The following is a 25,323-nucleotide window of genomic DNA, read 5'->3' on the forward strand; positions in this document are numbered from 1 at the left end:
GAACTAAGGGCGCCTGTGCTTATGTTTTTTATCCATTTGATTCTCAGTCAATGAAGGAAGTTTAAGTAAAAGTTGGCAGAGTGTGTGAGAGGTTCTGTTATTTCCGTCCTACTTTCTCTATCACTCTCTGGAGTCAGATTCTCAGGAATATTTATGGCAATAATATCACCAGCAATATAGCTGCAGAATGTTCTGCAATCACTCAGGAAGGAGTCCATGTCGCTGGAAGGGATCACAGCCAACTGCTTATAGGAACGCCCAGAAAATATTCTATTTCCAGAGTAATGAGACGCTCGGATCTGCCGTCAGTGTGGAATAGCCGGTTCTCATGCAGAGCCATAACCAAGAGAGGAGTGCACCCTGACTTATTATCTATCTGATACTGGGATGCTGTATTCTGTATTCTGTAATGGTCAGGCCACCTCCTGCCTGCACACCACCTCCCCCTGTCATCGTACCACCTCCTGCCTGCAACACCACCACGTCCTGTCTGCGTACCACCTCCTGCCTGCACACCACCACCTCCTGCCTGCGTACCACCTCCTGCCTGCATACCACCTCCCCCTGTCATCGTACCACCTCCTGTCTGCAAAACCACCACCTCCTGTCTGCGTACCACCTCCTGCCTGCACACCATCACCTCCTGTCTGCGTACCACCTCCTGTCTGCACACCACCACCTCCTGCCTGCATACCACCATCTGCCTGCATACCACACCCTCCTGCCTCCATACCACCCCCTGCCTGCAACACCACCACCTCCTGCCTGCACACCACCTCTCCCTGTCATCGTACCACCTCCTGCCTGCAACACCACCACCTCCTGTCTGCACACCACCACCTCCTGCCTGCACACCACCTTCCCCTGTCTGCATACCACCTCCCCTGTCTTTGTACCACCTCCTACCTGCACATTACGACCTCCAGTCTGCAAACCACACCCTCCTGCCTCCATACCACCCCGCTTGCAACACCACCACCTCCTGCCTGCACACCACCACCTCCTGCCTCCAAACCACCCCGCTTGCAACACCACCACCTCCTGTCTGCGTACCACATCCTGCCTGCATACCACACCCTCCTGCCTCCATACCACCCCCTGCCTGCAACACCACACCCTCCTGCCTCCGTTCCACCTCCTGCCTGCGTACCACCACTTCTTATCTGCATAGCACCTTCTGCCTGCACACCACACCTTGCCTGCACACCACCTCCTGCCTGCACACCACCCCCTGGCTGCACACCACCCCCTGCCTGCACACCACCCCCTGCCTGCATACCACCTCCTCCCTGCCTGCATACCACCTCCTCCCTACCTGCATACCACCTCCTCCCTATCTGCATACCCACACCCCCTTCTGTCTGCGCACCACCTCCTGCCTGCACACCACCTCCTGCCTGCGCACCACCCCCTGCCTGCGCACCACCTCTTGACCGCACACCACCTCCTGCCTGCACACCACCCCCTGCCTGCATACCACCTCCTCCCTGCCTGCATACCACCTCCTCCCTACCTGCATACCACCCCCTGTCTGCGCACCACCCCCTGCCTGCGCACCACCTCTTGACCGCACACCACCTCCTGCAAACCCCACACCCCAATTTGGTGGATTTCTCTATAACTCTATAGCATAAATCATCCCAGGCAAGTTCATGTCTGAGCAGGTGCCATTGTGCCAGGCTACAGAATAGGAATGAGGTGGCATCTGGGTGGCAGCAGTCCTAGGAGCGGAAGAGGCTGTGCCCAGCAGGGCCCCACATTTCTACCCATCATTCACTAACGGCTTTCCATTTAGTATAGCAAAAAGCAAAGAATTCTATGGTATATTGATAGGCAGGGAAACATATGCAGCGTGTAACCTTTCCAACCACGGAGACTTCCGGTCCCACGCGGCCTCAAATACAGAACGCTATTTACATTTATGTCATGTATGGCAAATTCCATGCCGCGCTTTCAATATTTGCTTAACAAAGCGGCTTTTATCAAAAAGAGAACGTTATATAGAAAGTAATATGTATAGAATAGAATACATTAGGAGGATATATGGAAATACATTTTTTAATAAATTGTTGCATTATCAAATAAGTATATATATAATATAAATATACACACACACACAAACAATACAAAATCTCTAAAATTGCGGTAATATAGAGTCAGAGTAGATAACACTTGGTTCCCTACTAGTGGGACCCCAAATTCCATATAACCACAAAAGTGTTATATGGCGCCCAAATATTCAAACCTTTTGGTACATTAATGTCTTTCCATACACCATTCGATAGATTGTAAGCTTGCGAGCAGGGTCCTCATACCTTTGAATGTTTGTAAATACCCAGTGTGATGTATCACTGTCTCCTTTGCAAAGTGCAACGAAATATGCTGCGCTATATAAGAAACTGTTAATAAATGAATATCGTAATGAAAGAAATTCATATGTAAAATTAAAACACAAGATGACAAAAAAAATATATATCATATTTCACATTGATTTCTTGCGATTTTTTTCATAGATGAAACATGTACCCAACGCGTTTCATCCCAAAGGGAGACGTCATCAGAGGTGTTGTTTTTAATACAAGAATCTCTCAATTTCTTTATTAAGATCTCACAGGTTTAAATGGCAAGGCCTCATAGAAAATGTAAGGTAATCCGTGTATCAGATGTACTCTGTATATAATGAAGGTCTTACACACAGGAGAACATCATGCTCATATTCACTATTCACTTTCCTCAATAAGGAGGTGCCAGGTGTGTACCAATTGTGGGTACTTGTTTGCTTAGTGGGCTATTCTGCGTAGGAAAATCGCATCGCATGGGCCATTTCAGGGCCATGCGATGCGATTTTCCTATGTAATTTATTTAATGCTCTCTCTGCCCCGGGCCATCGCATCTGCCGCAAAATCGCATGCGTTTTTATAGGGTGTGCGATGCCATGACATTAGGTATACAATAATATGAATGTATGTCCCAAAAATAGGTTTAACGCACCCCCCCACTATCCACGCCACCCCGAAGCGTGGCAAGCGGCGGCGGAATGCGTCCTCCAACCTTTTCATTACCCCGCTACACTCGCCACACTTCGAGCTGGCGTGGCTAGTGGGGGGGACATACAATCATATTATTGTATACCTAATGTCATGGCATCGCACACCCTATAAAATCGCATGCGATCCCATGCGATTTTGCGGGACACGCAATGCAATATAGTGGGGTACATTGAGCATAGAAAAAAAATCACATAAAAAATCGCATCGCATGCCGTTATAATGGCCCATGTGATGCGATGCAATTTCCCTACGGTGCCATATGTAGGAAATCTGGGCGCTGTGCTAGGAAACAAGTACCCAATTTTGTAGTGTATATTAAGACAAAAGGTTCTTTTGTTGGTGATTTAAGAAGAGGCCACCTTAAAAGGAGGGGAGGTAACTATGATGTAACAGTGTAATGTGGGCTAGGTAACATGAGGGAGATTGCTAGACTAATGAGGGAGAGATGGAGATTGCTGCTATGTCAGGGCGTCTCCTGCAGAATGCAGGAGGGGAGGTAACTATGTTGTAACAGTGTAATGTGGGCTAGGTGACAGGAGGGAGATTGCTAGACTTATTACAGAGAGAGGGAGATTGCTGCTATATCAGGGAGTCTCCTGCAGAATGCAGATGGGGAGGTAACTATGATGTAACAGTGTGATGTGGGCTAGGTGACATGAGGGAGATTGAAGATTAATGAGGGAGAGATGGAGATTGCTGCTATGTCAGGGAGTCTCCTGCAGAATGCAGGAGGGGAGGTAACTATGATGTAACAGTGTGATGTGGGCTAGTTGACATGAGGGAGATTGCTAGACTAATGAGGGAGAGAGGGAGATTGCTGCTATGTCAGGGAGTCTCCTGCAGAAAGCGGGAGGGGAGGTAACTATGATGTAACAGTGTAATGTGGGCTAGGTGACATGAGGGAGATTGCTAGACTAATGAGGGAGAGAGGGAGATTGCTGCTATGTCATAGCATCTCCTTCAGAATGCAGGAGGGGAAGTAACTATGATGTAATAGTGTAATGTGGGCTAGGTGACATGGAGGGAGATTGCTAGACTAATGAGGGAGAGAGGGAGTCTGCTGCAGAATGCAGGAGGGAAGGTAACTATGATGTAACAGTGTAATGTGGGTTAGGTGACATGAGGGAGATTGCTAGACTAACGAGGGAGAGATGGAGATTGCTGCTATGTCAGGGAGTCTCCTGCAGAATTGCAGGAGGGGAGGTAACTATGATGTAACAGTGTAATGATGGCTAGGTGACCTGAGGGAGATTGCAAGACTAATGAGGGAGAGATGGAGATTGCTGCTATGTCAGGGAGTCTCCTGCAGAATGCAGGATGGGAGGTAACTATGGTGTAACAGTGTAAGGTGGGCTAGGTGACATGAGGGAAATTGCTGTTACTACTGAGGGAGAGAGGGTGATTGCTGCTATGTCAGGGAGTCTCCTGCAGAATGCAGGAGGGGAGGTAACTAAGATGTAACAGTGTGGGCTAATGTGGGCTAGGTGACATGAGGCAGATTGCTAGAATAATGAGGGAGAGAGGGAGATTGCTGCTATGTCAGGGAGTCTCCTGCAGAATGCAGGAGTGTAGGCAATTATGGGTTACCTGCATTCTATCTCATTCAATACAAAATAATTTTACTTACACAAAGCCATAAACCAAACTACACCAACATACATAGCTTTGCTTATCTCTTCCTAACCGACCTCTACGCTCCTCCCAAGATCTACGTCTCTCATCCACACTCATTACTCGCTCCCACTCCCCACTGCAGGACTTTCTTTGGGCTGCACCCACTCTGTGGAATACCCTCCCAAGCACAATAAGACTCTCCTCCAGTCTCCAAACCTATAAGCGTTCCCTAAAAACTCACCTCTTCAGGCAAGCTTATCAAATTCCAGAACCAGCCACAGAACCTTGCATTCTGGTGGAATCGATGCAATAAAAAATACAGTATCTATCCTTATGTATCAATGCCTATTTCCCTATCGATTGTAAGCTTGCGAGCAGGGCCCACCTACATTTTGGCTGTCTGTAAATACCCCGTTTGTTGTATCACTGTCTCCTTTTGTAAAGTGCAACGGAATATGCTGCGCTATATAAGAAACTTAATACATATTATTTATATATATATATATATATATATATATATATATATATATATATATATATATATATATATATATATATATATAGGGATGCAGTTTAAATCCCGGCGTTCAAAATCCCGATGCCGGAATCCCGAACGCCGAAATCCCGACACTTTCTCCCCCCGTGGGTGTCCACGACACCCTCGGAGGGAGAATAAATTAGTGTGCCAAGCGTAGTGAGGCACCGGGCCCGCTGCGTGGTGAGTGCAGCGAGCCCGCAAGGGGGGGCAATCCACGTCCCCCCCTTGTCGGGATTTCGGCGTTCGGGATCCCGACCGCCGGCTTTTCATGCCGAATCATATATATATATATATGTCTAGTGTCCATGTTGCTCCGAAACACTGCCATCTTCGAGCGGACTTACTAGTATAAGATATGTGTAATGTATATTTCATGTGTCTGAAAGATGATCCAGAGAGGTGGAGGGGAACCACTGGGGGTGTCCCCTGTATTCCGGTTGGCCAGTCCAACCCTGTACATAAGTACGACTGTAGGTGGGGGATGTCTCGTGAGCGTACGCATATGATAATCACTCGCTCATGGCGCACACTCTGCGGCTGGACGGCCGCTATCAGTACGTGGTTTCATAGTGGTTATTATTATCAGCCCGATACTGGGTGCAACAAATCAGCCTGGAAACTGCCCCATTTGCCCCATCGCACAACTCTGCATAGAGCGCAGGTCCTCCGATAAGCACTCTGAGCTCCGCCTCCTTGACAACGCCCATTATTGGATTGCTTTTACCTCCGTGTGGACCTTGGTACTATTTTACCAAATCATTTTAGTGACAGTCTGTAGGAAAGTTCTACATCTTCCATGCACAATTAAATAAAGTTGCACTTGTGCCTCGTGCCTCAGCGCAGCGCCATAGAAAGTGTTCTCTCTGAAGGTACAATCCGGGACTCTCCGCCATGACCATCCTCTGTAAGCGGTTACTGCTGAGCCAGCAGTAACCGCTACGAAAGGGTAGCGGAGCTCTCTGTTTGATCGCAGGGTTGAATCTACATTTCAGTGACTTATTAGTTTCCCAAAGGATGAAGCCAACAGAGATTAACATCCAAAGGAGCAAAGTCCACGGCTGTTTACTGTAAATGCTCTCCAGACAGAGCTGCCGGTAGTTATTCTGGGCCCCGGGGCGGTAAGAGCCATGCTGAGCTTAGTGTGTTACTAAGGAATGGGGAAGCCTATGTGAGCGAAGCAGTGTGTAACAGGCTCATTCCCAGTCCTTCCAGGTCTGCGGCATGCAATTACTGAGAGCGTGAGCAGGGCCATCCTCAGGAGAGAGGCCGGGGGCACTGGTGCCGTTCACATCTATGCTTCATAAGGATTCTGCTACTTGAAGCTTCATTTGGACAAATCATTTACAGTGCATCGAGAAAATATTCACAGCGCTTCACTGTTTCCACATATTGTTATGTTACAGCCTTATTCCATAGGTTCTAATCACAATGACAAAGTGAGCAATGTTTTGGGGATTTTTGCAAAGTAAGCCCAAGGGGCTGGATCGCGCTTCTCTCCAGGTCCACATTAAGTGGGTGTTAGTCTAGCAGGTCTCTGATGCGTTTCGCCAAGCCTGGTGGCCTTATCAAAGGTAAAAGCGACCTGCTGGACTGACCCCCACTTAATCTTGACCTGGAGAGTAGCCCCAACCAGCCCCTTGGGGTACTACAACATCTTGTCCTAAGTGACTTTCATATAAGGCAGTGGTTTCAACCTTTTTTCTCCCCTGTACCCCTTGATTAGGCTTTTCATTATAAGTATCCCTCCTCCCAATTTGACATTTCCACAGTACTTATGAGTGGAAGTGAGCAGTATACGTGTCCTAATATTAAGGAGTAGCCGTGGACATGGTCAGGAGTCAGGTCCGTCTTTGTCTGGCCGCTGGCTGTGTATTGTCTCCAGAGTTCCCGCTAACGCCTGTAGGATTAATGCTTCTTCCACCCATGTCAGTGCAGGGCAGATGTTCACAGGTAGCTCTCAGTGAATTGCTGGTTGGGCAAAAGCTGATGACGCTGCAGATGGAACTGGAAATGACACAACCTGGCTTGTTTCCATGGCAATGGTAGACTTCTTTTGCCATTGGGAGACTTTTTCTTATTCTGCCATTACCAATATTATTTCCAAGTACCCCCAACTGGTCTGCAGAGTACCCCCAGGTACCACTGATATAAGGCATCAACCCCTGTGGACACTCGGTTAATCGTCTTACCTTAGACCGACTCCAAGTAGCTGTAACGGAGCAGGACGCCTGCCAGTACCAATGGGGTGGTAACTATTACTGCACACAATTTGTTGGGGCACATGTAGGAACGGACTCTCCGGGCCACTACACCCAGTGGGTGCTAGATCATTAATGCTTTATCTATTGATTTGATATTTTGACTTTTTTATTGTTGCATTTTATAAATACATATTAAAAACACCGGTATTGTTCTATGTAATCATTTCATTTTGTTTTTATACTATATACAGTAGCACTGCTGGTCTAGCAACAAGTCACACCCTGCAGCGGGCTTTGTATACACCCTAGATGTGGCAACGAGTCACACCCCGCGACGGGCAATGTATACACCCTAGATGTGGCATCTAGTCACACCCCACAGCGGGCTCTGTACACATCCTAGATGTGGCATCAAGTCACACCCCACAGCGGGCTCTGCACACACCCTAGAGGGTGGAACACGTCACGCCCCGCAGCGGGCTCTGTACACACCCTAGGTGTAGCAACGAGTCGCACCCCACAGCGGGCTCTGTACACACCCTAGATGTAGCAACGAGTCACACCCCACAGCGGCCTCTGTACACACCCTAGATGTAGCAACGAGTCACACCCCACAGCGGGCTCTGTACACACCCTAGATGTGGCATCGAGTCACACCCCACAGCGGGCTCTGCACACACCCTAGATGGTGGAACCCGTCACGCCCCGCAGTGGGCTCTGTAAACACCCTAGATGTGGCAACGAGCAACACCCCGCAGCGGGCTCTGTACACACCCTAGATGTAGCAACGAGTCACACCCCACAGCGGGCTCTGTACACACCCTAGATGTAGCAACGAGTCACACCCCGCAGCGGGCTCTGTACACACCCTAGATGGTGGAACACGTCACGCCCAGCAGCAGACTCTGTACACACCCTAGATGTGGCAACGAGTTACACCCCACAGCGGGCTCTGCACACACCCTAGATGTAGCAACGAGTTACACCCCACAGCGGGCTCTGCACACACCCTAGATGTAGCAACGAGTCACACCCCACAGCGGGCTCTGTACACACCCTAGATGTAGCAACGAGTCACACCCCACAGCGTACTCTGTACACACCCTAGATGTGGCATCGAGTCACACCCCACAGCGGCCTCTGTACACACCCTAGATGTAGCAACGAGTCACACCCCACAGCGAGCTCTGTACACACCCTAGATGTGGCATTGAGTCACACCCCACAGCGGCCTCTGTACACACCCTAGATGTAGCAAAGAGTCACACCCCACAGCGGGCTCTGTACACACCCTAGATGTGGCATCGAGTCACACCACACAGCGGGCTCTGCACACACCCTAGATGGTGGAACCCGTCACGCCCCGCAGTGGGCTCTGTAAACACCCTAGATGTGGCAACGAGTCACACCCCACAGCAGGCTCTGTATATACCCTAGATGTAGCAACGAGTCACACCCTGCAGCGGGCTCTGTACACACCCTAGATGGTGGAACACGTCAGTCCGCAGCGGGCTCTACATACACCCTAGATGTGGCAACAAGTCACACCCCATAGCGGGCTCTGTATACACTCTAGATGGCGGAACACGTCACGCCCAGCAGTGGGCTCTGTACACACCCTAGATGGGGGAATGCGTCACACCCGGCAGCGTGCTCTGTACACACCCTAGATGGTAGAATGCGTCACGCCCAGCACACCCTAGATGGTGGAATGCGTCACGCCCGGTAGCGGGCTCTGTACACACCCTAGATGTGGCAACGAGTCACACCCCACAGCGGGCTCTGTACACACCCTAGATGTGGCAACGAGTCACATCCCACAGCAGGCTCTGTACACACCCTAGATGTTAGAACGTGTCACGCCCAGCAGCAGGTTCTGTACACACCCTAGATGTGGCAACGAGTAACACCCCGCAGCAGGTTCTGTACACACCCTAGATGGTGGAACGCGTCATGCCTGGCAGTGGGCTCTGTACACACCCTAGATGGCGGAACGCGTCACGCCCGGCAGCAGACTCTGTACACACCCTAGATGGCGGAAGGCATCACTCCTGGCAGCGGGCTCTGTACACACCCTAGAAGGTGGCCCGCGTCACGCCCGGCAGCGGGCTCTGTACACACCGAAGATGGTGGAATGCTTCACGCCCGGCAGCAGGCTCTGTACACACCCTAGATGGCGCAGACGCTTCCATCATACAGTCAGAGCCACAATGTAGACAGACAATGAATAAATAGAACAGCAGCCGCCTCCCACCAGGCGGAGAACACAGGAAAGAGACATCCACAGAAAGGCTTCAGATCAGCCAATAAACTAATTACAGTGGAGGAGAACAGAGGAGGTGATGGAGCGCTGCCGCCACATGCAAATTGGGGAATAAATTAGCAGCTTCTGTAACCTACTGAGAGTGATCTCCGCGCTCAGACTACGCAGCGTAATCGAGACGTTACCAACACCAATTTTAGTTCAGAAAGTCACCTTCTCCTCTTCTGAATTAATGAAAACAATTTGTCTTTGTTACCTCCATCTTCTCACAATTAATGGCACTAATAAGTAACGCTCGGGTGCTGCGCTGTCGCTCTCCGAATTACAGTCCCCCCTCTTGGCATGGGGGGGTGCGAAGGTTTTCGGCTGCTACCTTTAAAGACAGTATGAGCCAAGTGTTCGGAGTCCAAGGACAACAAAAGATAATAAAACAAATCGTCAACTACGTTCACAAAAATAACACCGTAATCTGCCTCAAACACGCGCTGTGGGAGCGCTCGTCGTAACTGTGCCGCGGGCTAGGTGGTAGTGGTGGTGCTTTTACTTTCTATGGACGATCTCTATATACAGATCGGATTACTGGCACGGCACTGCGCAAAAACTAGAACAGGACCACTACAGCGTCACGCCCGCAACACAGACCATCTCCCTGCATCTGTTTATATACCATGCTCCCAATTGCATCCGTGCCTTTGTGCGTACACTGAGTAATACCCGCGCCAGAGGGATATTTGCACACATGCGGCATAAAAAAAAAGTATTGCTCAACAGCTGCATGCGATCCTGAATGAGGCCCACAGCGAGGAATGAACATAAATAGCAGGCTATTGTTACAGGTGCTCATCGCCGGAGTGCTTCTGTAACAGTAATAAAACAGCGGATTATTATTAAATGATACAAAAACAGAAAGTCGCCTTCCTGGAATCTTGTTACAAACCTCCTTAGCCGTTGGCTATGTCTGAGCATTGCCAGCACATTCATAAGTGTCTGGCACAATATTTGGCCTACTGTGCCACTGCCTGAGCGGGATTACAGGCTGCTTGCATCGTGTACAGATGGTGCAACCCACACAGCACACTAACACACTACACAACACAGCCTCATTATATATGTACTGCTGCCAGCAGGGCCATCCGCTCCGGACACGCATCAGTATCTACCGTCTGCTGCCAGCGGGGCCCTCCGCTCCGGACACGCATCAGTATATACCTATTGCTGCCAGCAGGGCCCTCCACTCCGGACACACATCAGTATATACTGTACCTACTGCTGCCAGCGGGGCCCTCCGCTCCGGACACGCATCAGTATATAGCTACTGCTGCCAACAGGGCCCTCCGCTCCGGACACACATCAGTATATACTGTACCTACTGCTGCCAGCGGGGCCCTCTGCTCCAGACACGCATCAGTATATCTCGCTTTTAGAAGGGAAAAGGGGAAGTGGAAATGGCGACCGGTGCACAGGTTGGGATTTACAGTAAGGTTTAGTAACTAGGTATATACCTTGACCTTAAGGTAGATAGATGTTCCACAATAGAGGATGTGTTGTCGGAAACAACGTTTTCCTTTAATTTGGAGACGTGGAGGTGCACCCAAGAGAGTGGTTATAGTTAGACAAAAGAAAGAAGAAAAAGACTCTCTGTTTTTCGGGGCACTCTTTAGTAATTGATAGCGCAGGACAATCCCTGCGTATCCGGAATGGTCATTATATAGGATGGGAAAGGGTTACACTAGGTTTAACCTGTTGGGTACATAGATGGAGAAACAATGTCTCTGGTAGTAGAATAACCGTGAATAATTGATCTAGTTTACACAATGTACAGGAGGCTGGGGGAGTTCATGAGGAATTCCCCTCATTCTCCTAGTGAAAAATGGGTTTCTTAAAATATAACTTTTAATAATGTATTACTTAAAAAAGATTACTGGACAAACATGTAACTTGAACTAGACACACATACATAAATAACATAAAAAAGGAAGAAGAAAAGCGGTGCACGATACGGTATTTAACAATTTCCGTCGTGAGATACTTAGTGATTGCCACAGAGGGCAGATACGTACACCGTTTGTCAATCCTTATATAAATATAAATATCCCGTCAGTAGTGAAGTTTCGCCAAATACAGATCTGGGATATCAGTTTAATCGATACTATAAGGGTGCTTCTTTATGTTCACACAAATTCTGGTATCCGCTAATCTGTTGGTGTCCCACTAGTGCAGCCCGTAAGCTGGATTCTGGTGGATCTCAGCCTAGGATGGCAAGCTAATTGTAAGCTATCCCTAGGAATCTAAGAGGTAGGGTTCTGATGAAGGAAGAAAGATGCAAGAATAAGTGGGTGATCTGAGGATTCCTGTGGGGGTGATGTGAGGTGTTCCCAAACCGACTTTATATACCTTCAACAGACAGGTAGTGGGATCTGGTCAGTTCACAGAAGGTCACCCTTCCTGACTGGCAGGTCCCTCGAATCCTGTGGTCAGCTACCACCAATATAGATCGTGTGGGCTTTCTAGGTATTGTGGGGGAGCACCTCCCCTCCAGGTCTCGAAAGAGTGGTGATTGGCTCTGTATGGGCCCTTGAATCCTTGAACGCATCAGTATATACCTATTGCTGCCAGCAGGGCCCTCCGCTCCGGACACACATCAGTATATACCTACTACTGCCAGCGGGGCCCTCCGCTCCAGACACGCATCAGTATATACCTATTGCTGCCAGCAGGGCCCTCCGCGCCGGACACACATCAGTATATACCTACTGCTGCCAGCAGGGCCCTCCGCTCCGGACACACATCAGTATATACCTACTGCTGCCAGCAGGGCCCTCCGCTCCGGACACACATCAGTATATACCTATTGCTGCCAGCAGGGCCCTCCGCGCCGGACACACATCAGTATATACCTACTGCTGCCAGCAGGGCCCTCCACTCTGGACACGCTTCAGTATATACCTACTGCTGCCAGCAGGGCCCTCCACTCCGGTCACGCATCAGTATATACCGTCTGCTGCTGCTGCATAACGTCCTACTGGATCTCTGATTTCTTACACTGAGTGCTGCTGCTGCTTTTAGCGTGAGTATATATACATATATATATATATATATATATATATATATATATATATACATACATATATAGGTAGGGAGTCCGCACACAATTCAAATGTTCATCTAGGTTGTGCTCACTCCAAGGCACAAGACCATGACACATTCTTTTTGAAGGAGGGCACTCACCTGAGCTCTCTGGTGGAGACGGATCACATGTACATCTGGCCGTTTTGTCTTGAAAAAGGTCTGAGATGCCGACCGAAACGTTGACGAGTTCAATATTTTAATGGATTAAATAAAGCTTAATTTTTTTATCTGCGAAATGGTGAGTGCCCTCCTTCAAAAAGAATATATATATACATATATATATATATATATATATACACACACACACATATATATTCACACACATCACACAACTGACAGATTGTTCGTCTATACAGATGTTGCTGTAATCAGACACACACACACACACACACACATATACACACACACACACACACACATATACACACACACATATACACACACAGAAATGTGACTTTATGTTCTGTTCCATTTACCATAAAGAGCTGGGAAAGGGGTGATTAGGTTATCCCAATATACGCTGCGGCACAGCACCGGCCATTACCGGGATTAATATGGTTGTAAGAGTTTTATGTTTGCACCAAGGGGAGGACATCACCTCGCAGCGTTACATCGCACATAATGGCGGAGATAAACCCACAGTAATTACACGAGAAGCGCTGTATGCAGCAGACACAACGACTGACATAAACTATTACATGAAATGGTTAATACGCCCAACATAAAGCCTGTGAAATCTGTTCTACCAATTCCTGGCGGAAAAAATGTAAAACAATCAGGAGGAAACCAACAATTCTGGACAAAGAGCTTTGGACCCTGACCTCGTCATTTTAAGGCAGGAGGGTGCGTCCTGGCGCTTCTCAGGACTTGGCGTGCGGGTGCGTCCTGGCGCTTCTCAGGACTTGGCATGCGGGTGCATCCTGGCGCTTCTCAGGACTTGGCGTGCGGGTGCGTCTTGGCGCTTCTCAGGACTTGGCGTGCGGGTGCGTCCCGGCGCTTCTCAGGACTTGGCGTGCGGGTGCGTCCTGGCGCTTCTCAGGACTTGGCGTGCGGGTGCGTCCTGGCGCTTCTCAGGACTTGGCGTGCGGGTGCGTCCTGGCGCTTCTCAGGACTTGGCGTGCGGGTGCGTCCTGGCGCTTCTCAGGACTTGGCGTGCGGGTGCGTCCTGGTGCTTCTCAGCACTTGGCGTGCGGGTGCATCCTGGCGCTTCTCAGGACTTGGCGTGCGGATGCGTCCTGGCGCTTCTCAGGACTTGGCGTGCGGGTGCGTCCTGGCGCTTCTCAGGACTTGGGGTGCGGGTGCGTCCTGGCGCTTCTCAGAATTTGGCGTGCGGGTGCATCCTGGCGCTTCTTAGGACTTGGCGTGCGGGTGCGTCCTGGTACTTCTCAGGACTTGGCGTGCGTCCTGGCATTTCTCAGGACTTGGCGTGCAGGTGCGTCATGGTGCTTCTCAGGACTTGGCGTGCAGGTGCTTCATGGCGCTTCTCAGGACTTGGTGTGCGGGTGCGTCCTGGCGCTTCTCAGGACTTGGCGTGCAGGTGCGTAATGGGGCTGCTCAGGACTTGGTGTGCGGGTGCGTCCCGGCGCTTCTCAGGACTTGGCGTGCAGGTGCGCCATGGCGCTTCTCAGGATTTGGCGTGCGGGTGCATCCTGGCGCTTCTCAGGACTTGGCGTGCGGGTGCGTCCTGGTGCTTCTCAGGACTTGGCGTGCAGGTGCATCATGGTGCTTCTCAGGACTTGGCGTGCGGGTGCGTCCTGGCGCTTCTCAGGACTTGGCGTGCGGGTGCGTCCTGGCGCTTCTCAGGACTTGGCGTGCGGGTGCGTCCTGGCGCTTCTCAGGACTTGGCGTGCGGGTGCGTCCTGGTGCTTCTCAGCACTTGGCGAGCGGGTGCATCCTGGCGCTTCTCAGGACTTGGCGTGCGGGTGCGTCCTGGCGCTTCTCAGGACTTGGCGTGCGGGTGCGTCCTGGCGCTTCTCAGGACTTGGGGTGCGGGTGCGTCCTGGCGCTTCTCAGAACTTGGCGTGCGGGTGCATCCTGGCGCTTCTTAGGACTTGGCGTGCGGGTGCGTCCTGGTACTTCTCAGGACTTGGTGTGCGTCCTGGCATTTCTCAGGACTTGGCGTGCAGGTGTGTCATGGTGCTTCTCAGGACTTGGCGTGCAGGTGCTTCATGGCGCTTCTCAGGACTTGGTGTGCGGGTGCGTCCTGGCGCTTCTCAGGACTTGGCGTGCAGGTGCGTAATGGGGCTGCTCAGGACTTGGTGTGCGGGTGCGTCCCGGCGCTTCTCAGGACTTGGCGTGCAGGTGCGCCATGGCGCTTCTCAGGACTTGGCGTGCGGGTGCGTCCTGGTGCTTCTCAGGACTTGGCGTGCAGGTGCATCATGGTGCTTCTCAGGACTTGGCGTGTGGGTGCGTCCTGGCGCTTCTCAGGACATGGCATGCAGGTGCGTCCTGGCGCTTCTAAGGACTTGGCATGCGGGTGCGTCCTGGCGCTTCTCAGGACTTGGCGTGCGGGTTTGTAATGGGGCTGCTCAGAACTTGGCGTGCAGGTGCGTCATGGTGCTTCTCAGGACTTGGCATGTTGGTGCGTCATGGCGCTTCTCAGGACTTGGCTTCAGGGGCATCATGGCACTTCTCAGGACTTGGCGTTCAGGTGCATCATGGCGCTTCTCAGGACTTCGCGTGCGGGTGCGTCATGTCGCTTCTCTGGACTTGCGGTGGATGTTTGCACTTTATCCCGCTGTGTGTACACTATTATATCACTGGATAAATATAATCTCTACATACAGATGGAGCGCCTCTCGTTCAGTGCCGGGGCTCGCCAGAATGTCCCTGCTGGCGAGATGGTGCTGCATCTGACTGGGACGCGCACGCGTCCAAGTTTCCGGGTGGCGGGGGACGCAAGCACTGCCTGTCTCCGATTCAGGGAGGTGGGGGCGAGCGGCGGTGACTGGCGACGATGAGCTCCGTTTTAAGGGGACGCGCGCATGTCCCCTTCTGGTGGCTGTCAATTGGAGATCTGACTGCCAGACCCCCGCTAGATGGAGTGCACTACATCTGTACATGATGAAACAATCTTGCCCTGTACTCAGGAGGTTGTCTTTCACAGCAACTGTAAGCTGAGTGAAAGCTGTGAGTGTGGCGACAGCTGAGTACACGATGCTCAGAAAGGGAGTAGAGAAGCAAAACAGAAAAATCGGACAACCCTGAAGAAGTGGTTTATGTGACCAGGAAACGTGTTGCATTTTGCACTCCTCGGCGCCATTATTTGTCACATTTATTCAAGAAAATTTTTACATTTTTCCTAAATTGTCCTTTTTAGCTCCAATATGCAATGTGCAAAGGTGCAGGCTCATTCTGAGGATTTACATAAGTTATGGTAAGATAAAGCTATATTCCGGTACATTGCTATTAATTACAGGAGCTCCGGGGGCTGTTCTGTGGGTGAGGCTGAGGTGGTGACCGGGTCACATTTACCCCAAGGGTGCAAAACTCTATTTTCAGGACCAAGAAACGAAACCAGTTCCATCACTGACCTCTGCATCCCCAGCAAAGGATATTTGCGTGCTATGAGGGCTGTTACCGCCGCAGGGGACGATCTCGTTCCCTTTTGCCCTATTTCCACCCCCATACATCCCCTTTGTACCTATAAAGTGATATTGTATACGGTAAGAATAGACACACATATGCGGATTGTCCTACCTGGGTAACGATGCATACTGACGCTCTATCCCTTCGTACGCAATACTGCGGCCTCCTCCCGGGGACCGCACCGGTGCCTGCAGAGAAAGAGAAGACACTGAATGAACATATAGCGGCTCATGTACCGTTACACCAGGGGCCAAATGTAATAGGGTGAGAGTTTCAGAAAGTGAGAGATTTTGGGAGAGTTTTCCCATGTTTTTAAAGCAGCAATCAATTACATGGCAAAATCCACCTGGTTTTGCCATGTAATTGTTTGCTGTTTAAGAAAAAGGGGAAAACTCTCCCAAAATCTCTCACTTTCTGAAACTCTCACCCTATTAAATTTGGCCCATGATGTCTGTACAATATATAGGTAGAGATCAGCCCAGAAGGGGACAGAAGGGGGATTCTACACAAACTCTAGAAATATCCACCCTCGTGGTCTGAATGCAAAGAAGGCCACAACTTGATATACTATATAGCAATAATATACTATAACTACTATACAGTACTAATTATTTCTATATAACCAGTGGGCTGGCTCCGGGTGCCGTCAGCCAATGGGAAGCAATGGCTGATCGTAATCACCATCCGTACATATTTGCACTAGTAGTGGAGCCCCCCGGCGGAGCTGGATCAACTGCGAGGATCATACAGGTTTATGTCCAGGTCTGTACTAATTATATATAACCAGTGGGCTAGCTCCAGGTGCCGTCAGCCAATGAGAAGCAGCTCCCTTTCGGCGGAGCTGGATCACCTGAGAGGATCATACAGGTTTATGTCCAGGTCTGCACTAATTATTTATAAGCAGTGGGTAGGCTTCAGGTGCCGTCAGCCAATGAGAAGCAGCTCCCCCCCCACCCCCCCGGCGGAGCTGGATCAACTGCGAGGATCACACAGGTCTATGTCCAGGTCTGTACTAATTATATATAACCAGTGGGCTGGCTCCAGGTGCCGTCAGCCAATGAGAAGCAGCTCCCCCTGGCGGAGCTGGATCACCTGCGAGGATCATACAGGTATATGTCCAGGTCTGTACTAATTATATATAACCAGTGGGCTGGCTCCAGGTGCCGTCAGCCAATGAGAAGCAGCTCCCCCCTGGCGGAGCTGGATCACCTGCGAGGATCATACAGGTATATGTCCAGGTCTGTACTAATTATATATAACCAGTGGGCTGGCTCCAGGTGCCGTCAGCCAATGAGAAGCAGCTCCCCCTGGCGGAGCTGGATCACCTGTGAGGATCATACAGGTTTATGTCCAGGTCTGCACTAATTATTTATAACCAGTGGGCTGGCTCCAGGTGCCGTCAGCCAATGAGAAGCAGCCCCCCCCGGCGGAGCTGGATCACCTGTGAGGATCATACAGGTTTATGTCCAGGTTTGTACTAATTATATATAACCAGTGGGCAGGCTTCAGGTGCCTTTGGCCAATGAGAAGCAGCTCCCCCCGGCGGAGCTGGATCACCTGTGAGGATCATACAGGTTTATGTCCAGGTCTGCACTAATTATATATAACCAGTGGGCTGGCTCCAGGTGCCATCGGCCAATGAGAAGCAGCTCCTCCCGGCGGAGCTGGATCACGTGCGAGGATCATACAGGTTTATGTCCAGGTCTGTACTAATTATATATAACCAGTGGGCAGGCTTCAGGTGCCGTCGGCCAATGAGAAGCAGCTCCTCCCGGCGGAGCTGGATCACCTGCGAGGATCATATAGGTTTATGTCCAGGTCTGTACTAATTATTTATAACCAGTGGGCAGGCTTCAGGTGCCGTCAGCCAATGAGAAGCAGCTCCCCCCCCCCCAGCGGAGCTGGATCACCTGTGAGGATCACACAGGTTTATGTCCAGGTCTGCACTAATTATATATAACCAGTGGGCTGGCTCCAGGTGCTGTCGGCCAATGAGAAGCAGCTCCCCCCGGCGGAGCTGGATCACCTGTGAGGAACATACAGGTTTATGTCCATGTCTGCACTAATTATATATAACCAGTGGGCTGGCTCCAGGTGCCGTCAGCCAATGAGAAGCGCCCCCCCCCCCCCCCCGGCGGAGCTGGATCACCTGCGAGGATCACACAGGTTTATGTCCAGGTCTGTACTGCTCTCATTCCGCGCCTGCATTGCACCCTAAGTCGCAGCATGGCTGACATGTAGCGGGGGTTTGGGGACACGGCGGGGCAGCGATGGGCACAATCCTGGTGCAGAATTACAGACCACGGCAGTAGAGATCACAAACCAAGATGGCCAATGCTGCCACCAATGGTTGCCCATGTACAGGCAGCGTCCATGCCCTTCCTCTCTGGCAGAGAGAAGCCTCTGCCTTTATGTGCAGGTTCCGGGAACACGACTGCACCTTGATCCATGGTGCATCGATATTACGCATACGCAAGTCACCAGGAAAATGGCCATGGCATTATTTTCCCAGTAATTTATGTCTTCACTTGTGGCTGTCTCCAAGGACTCTGGAGGGGTAAGTGTGTGTACATGGGTTCAGGGTGAGCAGTGGGGGCCCCTGCGGACCACACACCATGCACCCATTATAGCTAAGCCTATGGCTGGCAGGTGGCATCTCCTGTGGCATTATATATGAGTATTTATATATACGTATATGCGTATTCTCAGGGATTTGTCTCACCAGCGCCGACTTACCCTTCTGGGCACCATAATAGAAACATAGAAATGTTAGGAACACTGCGATATTCAGCGCCATCGCACCCAGCTGGGTAACGTTATAGGAACACTGCGATATTCAGCGCCATCGCACCCAGCTGGGTAAAGTTATATGAACACTGCGATATTCAACGCCATCGCACCCAGCTGGGTAACGTTATATGAACACTGCTATATTCAGCGCCATCGCACCCAGCTGGGTAATGTTATAGGAACACTGCTATATTCAGCGCCATCGCACCCAGCTGGGTAACGTTATATGAACACTGCGATATTCAGTGCCATCGCACCCAGCTGGGTAACGTTATATGAACACTGCGATATTCAGCGCCATCGCACCCAGCTGGGTAACGTTATAGGAACACTGCGATATTCAGCGCCATCGCACCAACCTGGGTAATGTTATATGTACACTGCGATATTCAGTGCCATCGCACCCAGCTGGGTAACGTTATAGGAACACTGCGATATTCAGCGCCATCGCACCCAGCTGGGTAACGTTATAGGAACACTGCGATATTCAGCGCCATCGCACCCAGCTGGGTAACGTTATATGAACACTGCGATATTCAGTGCCATCGCACCCAGCTGGGTAACGTTATAGGAACACTGCGATATTCAGCGCCATCGCACCCAGCTGGGTAACGTTATATGAACACTGCGATATTCAGCGCCATCGCACCCAGCTGGGTAATGTTATAGGAACACTGCTATATTCAGCGCCATCACACCCAGCTGGGTAACGTTATATGAACACTGCGATATTCAGCGCCATCACACCCAGCTGGGTAACGTTATATGAACACTGCGATATTCAGCGCCATCGCACCCAGCTGGGTAACGTTATATGAACACTGCGATATTCAGCGCCATCGCACCCAGCTGGGTAACGTTATATGAATACTGCGATATTCAGCGCCATCGCACCCAGCTGGGTAACGTTATATAAACACTGCGATATTCAGCGCCATCGCACCCAGCTGGGTAATGTTATAGGAACACTGCGATATTCTGCGCCATCGCACCCAGCTGGGTAATGTTATAGGAACACTGCGATATTCAGCGCCATCACACCCAGCTGGGTAACGTTATATGAACACTGCGATATTCAGCGCCATCGCACCCAGCTGGGTAACATTATATGAGCACTGCGATATTCAGCGCCATCGCACCCAGCTGGGTAACGTTATATGTACACTGCGATATTCAGCGCCATCGCACCCAGCTGGGTAACGTTATATGAACACTGCGATATTCAGCGCCATCGCACCCAGCTGGGTAACGTTATATGAATACTGCGATATTCAGCGCCATCGCACCCAGCTGGGTAACGTTATATAAACACTGCGATATTCAGCGCCATCGCACCCAGCTGGGTAATGTTATAGGAACACTGCGATATTCTGCGCCATCGCACCCAGCTGGGTAACGTTATATGTACACTGCGATATTCAGCGCCATCGCACCCAGCTGGGTAACGTTATAGGAACACTGCGCAATTCAGCGCCATCGCACCCAGCTGGGCAATGTTATATGAACACTGCGATATTCAGCGCCATCGCACCCAGCTGGGTAACGTTATAGGAACACAGCGATATTCAGCACCATCGCACCCAGCTGGGTAACGTTATATGAACACTGCGCTATTCAGCACCATCGCACCCAGCTGGGTAACGTTATAGGAACACTGCGCAATTCAGCGCCATCGAATGACTTATAATGAAACATTTCATCCTCAAGTGAAAGAACAGTTTGATCAGCCAGGCGTTAGTGCCATCAGCGTAATGCACTCTTGGGATTGCGGCACACAAACCTTTCTGAGTTTGGAGATTGGGTAACAGCGAAGCCTGTGGCCTTTTTGCTCGCACACTGGCGCAGTCCCCTAGTATATGGCGATGATGCGGCTGAAAGCACTTCAGCTACTAACACTCAGCCAGAACACTAGATGCGCACTCCAGTTAGTTATATGAGGAGTAACCTTCGCTGGCAGATGCATGAAGCGCCATGAAAAGCCTCCCGCAGCGAGGGCAAGCAGCACGACTACAGATGCTTTTAGCCCTCTTCCCGCTTTCACCTGCGCCGCGAGAGCCGAGCTCTGAGTGCCTGGTTAAAAGGACGCTATTAGTCATTTCCCCCTCTCTCGGTAAAAGCAGCAGTCTCTCTGTGTCCCTGTGTCTTGGCATTGCTGGGAATATGTTACAAGAAGCTCTCAGTCACCTCCCCAGCCCTGGATTAAAGGCCCAGCCTCAATCAGCACGCTATATGGAAGGTGCATTAACACAGGAGCACTCGAAGGCTGCTTCCTAATTGACAATAACCCTAAGAGCTTTTCCTCGTGTGGGCATGAAAGACGTACGCTGGCGGGGACGTGGGCATTTCAGGCGTTACTTTGTATCCAGAAGATACAATGCAACCGTCACTAAGTATAACCCCCTAGTACACCCCCCCCCCCCATCGCCAACAGGAACAGCCATACATTCCTATTACACCATCAAAAATCAGTTTATAAGTTGGCAAAAATTTGTATTCAAACTTGTTGTGAGTGAATATAATGTATATATATATTGAAGAAATAACGGAGGCCCTTTGGGTGACCATAGAAACAGGGGAGAAGGCGATTCTTCGTATAGGGGTGATCTACAGACCACCAGGTCAGGAAGAGGAACTTGACAAGAGCCTATTGCAGGACATCAATAAAATGGCATTAAAAGGAGAGGTGATAATCATGGGAGACTTTAATCTACCTGATGTAAACTGGGAGCTGCCTGTTGCAAGTTCCACCAGAAGTAGGGACATGCTGAATTCCTTGCAAGGAGCATCCCTCCAGCAATGGGTGAGGGAGCCCACTCATAAGGACGCAATATTAGACTTAATACTTACAAATGGTGACAGAATATCTGACATTAATGTGGGTGACAACCTGGGATCCAGTGACCATCAAGCAGTATGGTTCAAAATAAAGACAGAGCCCGACTCATAGCACACAAAAACAAAGGTGTTAGATTTTAGGAAGGCTGATTTTGTAGAGATGGGAAACTCTGTAAGGGATTCTTTGGCAGAGTGGAAGAACTTGGAAGGAGTGCAGGATAAGTGGGACAAATTAAAACGTGCAATTCTAAAAGCAACAGAACTTGTGTCAAAAGAGTTAGGAAAAACACAAGAAAAAGAAAGCCATTGTGGTTTGCAAAAGAAGTAGCAAGTATTGTGAAAGCAAAAAAGTTGGTCTTTAAGAAATTTAAGCAGACGCAGAAGAATGAGGACAAAGCGGTGTATCTTGTTAGACAGAAGGAGGCTAAGAAGGTAATCAGATGTGCAAAAGCACAGGCTGAAGAGAAAATGGCCCAGTCAGTGGGTAAAGGGGGGAAAACTATTTTTAGGTATATAAGTGAGAGGAGAAAAACAAAAATTGGAATAATTAGACTAAAGACAGAGAGTGGAAGTCTTCTTGAGGGGGACAATGTAATGGCAGATAATAGTAATAATTATTTCTGCTCAGTATTCACTCCTGAAATAGAGGGGAAGGGGACAAAGTTAAGTTGCAAGTATAAGGAGAAAAATGAGGGGGAAACAAGTACATTTAAGGCCCCCATACACTATGCGATATGGGAATGATTTCACCCAATTCGGATGAATCGGGCAGTGAGATCGGCCCAAATTGCACTTGTAGACATCCCCTCCGATCCGATGCGCGGTCCCGTGCGCATCGGATCGGGGTCGGGAGGTCAGAGAGAGGTCTCAGCCAATCAATGGCTTGTTAGTCATCTCTATGGGCGTTTTTTTCTCTCCAAGTTATCTGTTCCTCCCGGCTCCCACCGCTGCCCGGCAGCCAGCGTCATCAAGTTCTCCCTGCTCCAGCTTCCTCCTGCCCGGGTCCCTATGCAGCCTCTCCCTGCTCGGCTCTCAATTAGCCGGCATCCCCCTGCTTTCCCGGCTCCTGCTAATGAAATTGACACTTAGAAAATGGCTGCCCCCGTACTGCAGACCATTTTTAAGGATGCTAGAGGGGGGGTAAAGGGGAGGCGCTGCCAAAATGTGCGGCGGGGGGAGCTTAAATAAAAGTTACGCCACTGTGTGTGTGTGTGTGATAGTGTCATACTACATCTACATCTGCATATCTCCAATATATATCTGTGCTGTCTATATATTATATATGTGTGTGTATATATATATATATATATATATCGGGTACCTTCTGGGTTTTCTAGGACCAGTAAGGAAAAGCGGCACTCCACGGGCTTAAGGTAAATAGGCTTTTAATCCATAAGGTGAATACTGTACATCAAGTCGCTTGACTTGATGTACAGTATTCACCTTATGGATTAAAAGCCTATTTACCTTAAGCCCGTGGAGTGCCGCTTTTCCTTACTGGTCCTAGAAAACCCAGAAGGTACCCGATACTTATCAAGATTTAGGAAGGCACCCCGGCAAGCTGCTTTATTATCCTGAGTGCCGAACATCCGGATTTATATATATATATATATATATATATATATATATATATATATATATATGTGTTTGTGTGTGTGATAGTGCCATACTACGCCGGCATATCCCAATATATATCTGTGCTGTCTATATACAGTACTGTACATATATATTTGTGTGTGTGAGCGTGTCATACTACACCTGCGTACTGTATCTCACACACATTTATATATATATCTGTGCTGTCTATATACTATATATGTGTGTGTGTGGAGAGGAATGTTGGCACCGTGATATCACATCCACAGACTCCTGTGTAACCTTTCGCACAAAAGTCCTTTGTCCTATGTTATAAAGTGACGTCTGTATGTCACCCCAGGTGCACCCCGACATCTGACTCCTATAACACAGTTTCAGTTTCTATTGTTTTACATTTGCAGATGACGTCTTCTGTATAGATATGGGACACATCAGCTACAGTATGTCCCGGCTTGTGCCATAGAATACATCATTCTGTATCACTTCTTACTACTCAGGAAACTTATGTGACAAATGTGATCTTACTAATCTACATATATTGGCCCTTATTCTGGTTCACTCGCAAAGGCAAATTCCTTCTCAAATGGACAAAACCATGCTGCACTGCAGGTGGGGCAGATGTAGCGAGAGAATTAGATTTGGGTGGGGTTTTACTTCAAAGTGAGATGTTGCAGTGTAAAAATAAAGCAGTCAGTATTTTCCCTGCACAGAAACAAAATAACTCACCCAAATCTAATTCTCTCTGCACATTTTACATCTGCCTCCCCCCCTCGGCAGTGCACATGGTTTCGTCCATTTGAGAAGGAATTTGCCTTTGCGAGTGAACCAGAAAAAGGGCCATTATGTATTACATAGAGAGCAAAACAATAACCCTTTAGCCAATCACAGCACCCGTACTACCCCCTCCTTTATAAAGGGGCCGGGTCTTGCCCAGTCCTCCTAACTGTCATTTTTCTAAAATATATAATGAACACTATATATGTATATATATATATATATATATATATATATATATATATATATATATATATTCATACCCTCCAACATGACCCATTACATTAGGTACAAAATGCTCTGTTCCTGGACTTCCATGCCAGTGGCAGTTGTAGATGTGAGCCTGCAGCACAGTCCAATATTCAAAAAGGGGAGCCACACCTACTACCACCCCAAACATCACTGTCCTGGATACACTGACAGTTGATGTGACCCCCCTCTTTGAATTTTGGACTGTACTGGAGTCCAAACTCTGTAACTGCCACTGGCATGGAAGTCCAGGAACAGAGTATTTTGTACCTAATGGAATGGGTCATGTTGGAGGGTATGTATATATATATATAAAATTCAAAACTGACACTCACTATACACGCAGTAAATTGAGTGCCAGAGAGAGTGTTTTATAGTATTTTGTACTGCCCTGACAAAAATGTGAACCTACACATTGAAAAGTTGGCTTCATTGTGTCATGTGTCTTCTTTCAACCTGAGTGCCGCTGTATAAAGTATCGTGTATATATATATATATATATATATATATATATATATATATATATATATGTTGGATGCCAGCTAACATGGCATCCAACAGTGCTGGAAGTGGTGTAAGACTCCCAGAGCCTATTCTTTCAGCAAATGTGTAGACATTGAACGATCATTCCTGACTTATTAAAGTTTACTTGTAAGTCAGGAATGAAACTTGTGAAGACGGCATCTTGGTTGAGTC

General features: G+C 49.3%; 1 protein-coding gene across 4 annotated transcripts in view; it reads right to left on the bottom strand.

The window, feature by feature from the left end:
• The window catches only part of PARD3B (par-3 family cell polarity regulator beta), a 777,127-nt gene that overhangs the window by 70,657 nt on the left and 681,147 nt on the right, over positions 1-25,323 (bottom strand). For all 4 annotated transcript variants that reach the window (XM_083154121.1, XM_083154120.1, XM_083154119.1 and 1 more), the window contains one exon: positions 16,495-16,571. In XM_083154121.1, coding sequence (XP_083010247.1) covers positions 16,495-16,571 — 77 coding nt within the window. The remainder of the gene's footprint in view (positions 1-16,494; positions 16,572-25,323) is intronic.

The sequence above is a fragment of the Crinia signifera genome, chromosome 7, assembly GCF_055691185.1.
Source record: "Crinia signifera chromosome 7, ASM5569118v1, whole genome shotgun sequence".
Classification (NCBI taxonomy): domain Eukaryota; kingdom Metazoa; phylum Chordata; class Amphibia; order Anura; family Myobatrachidae; genus Crinia; species Crinia signifera.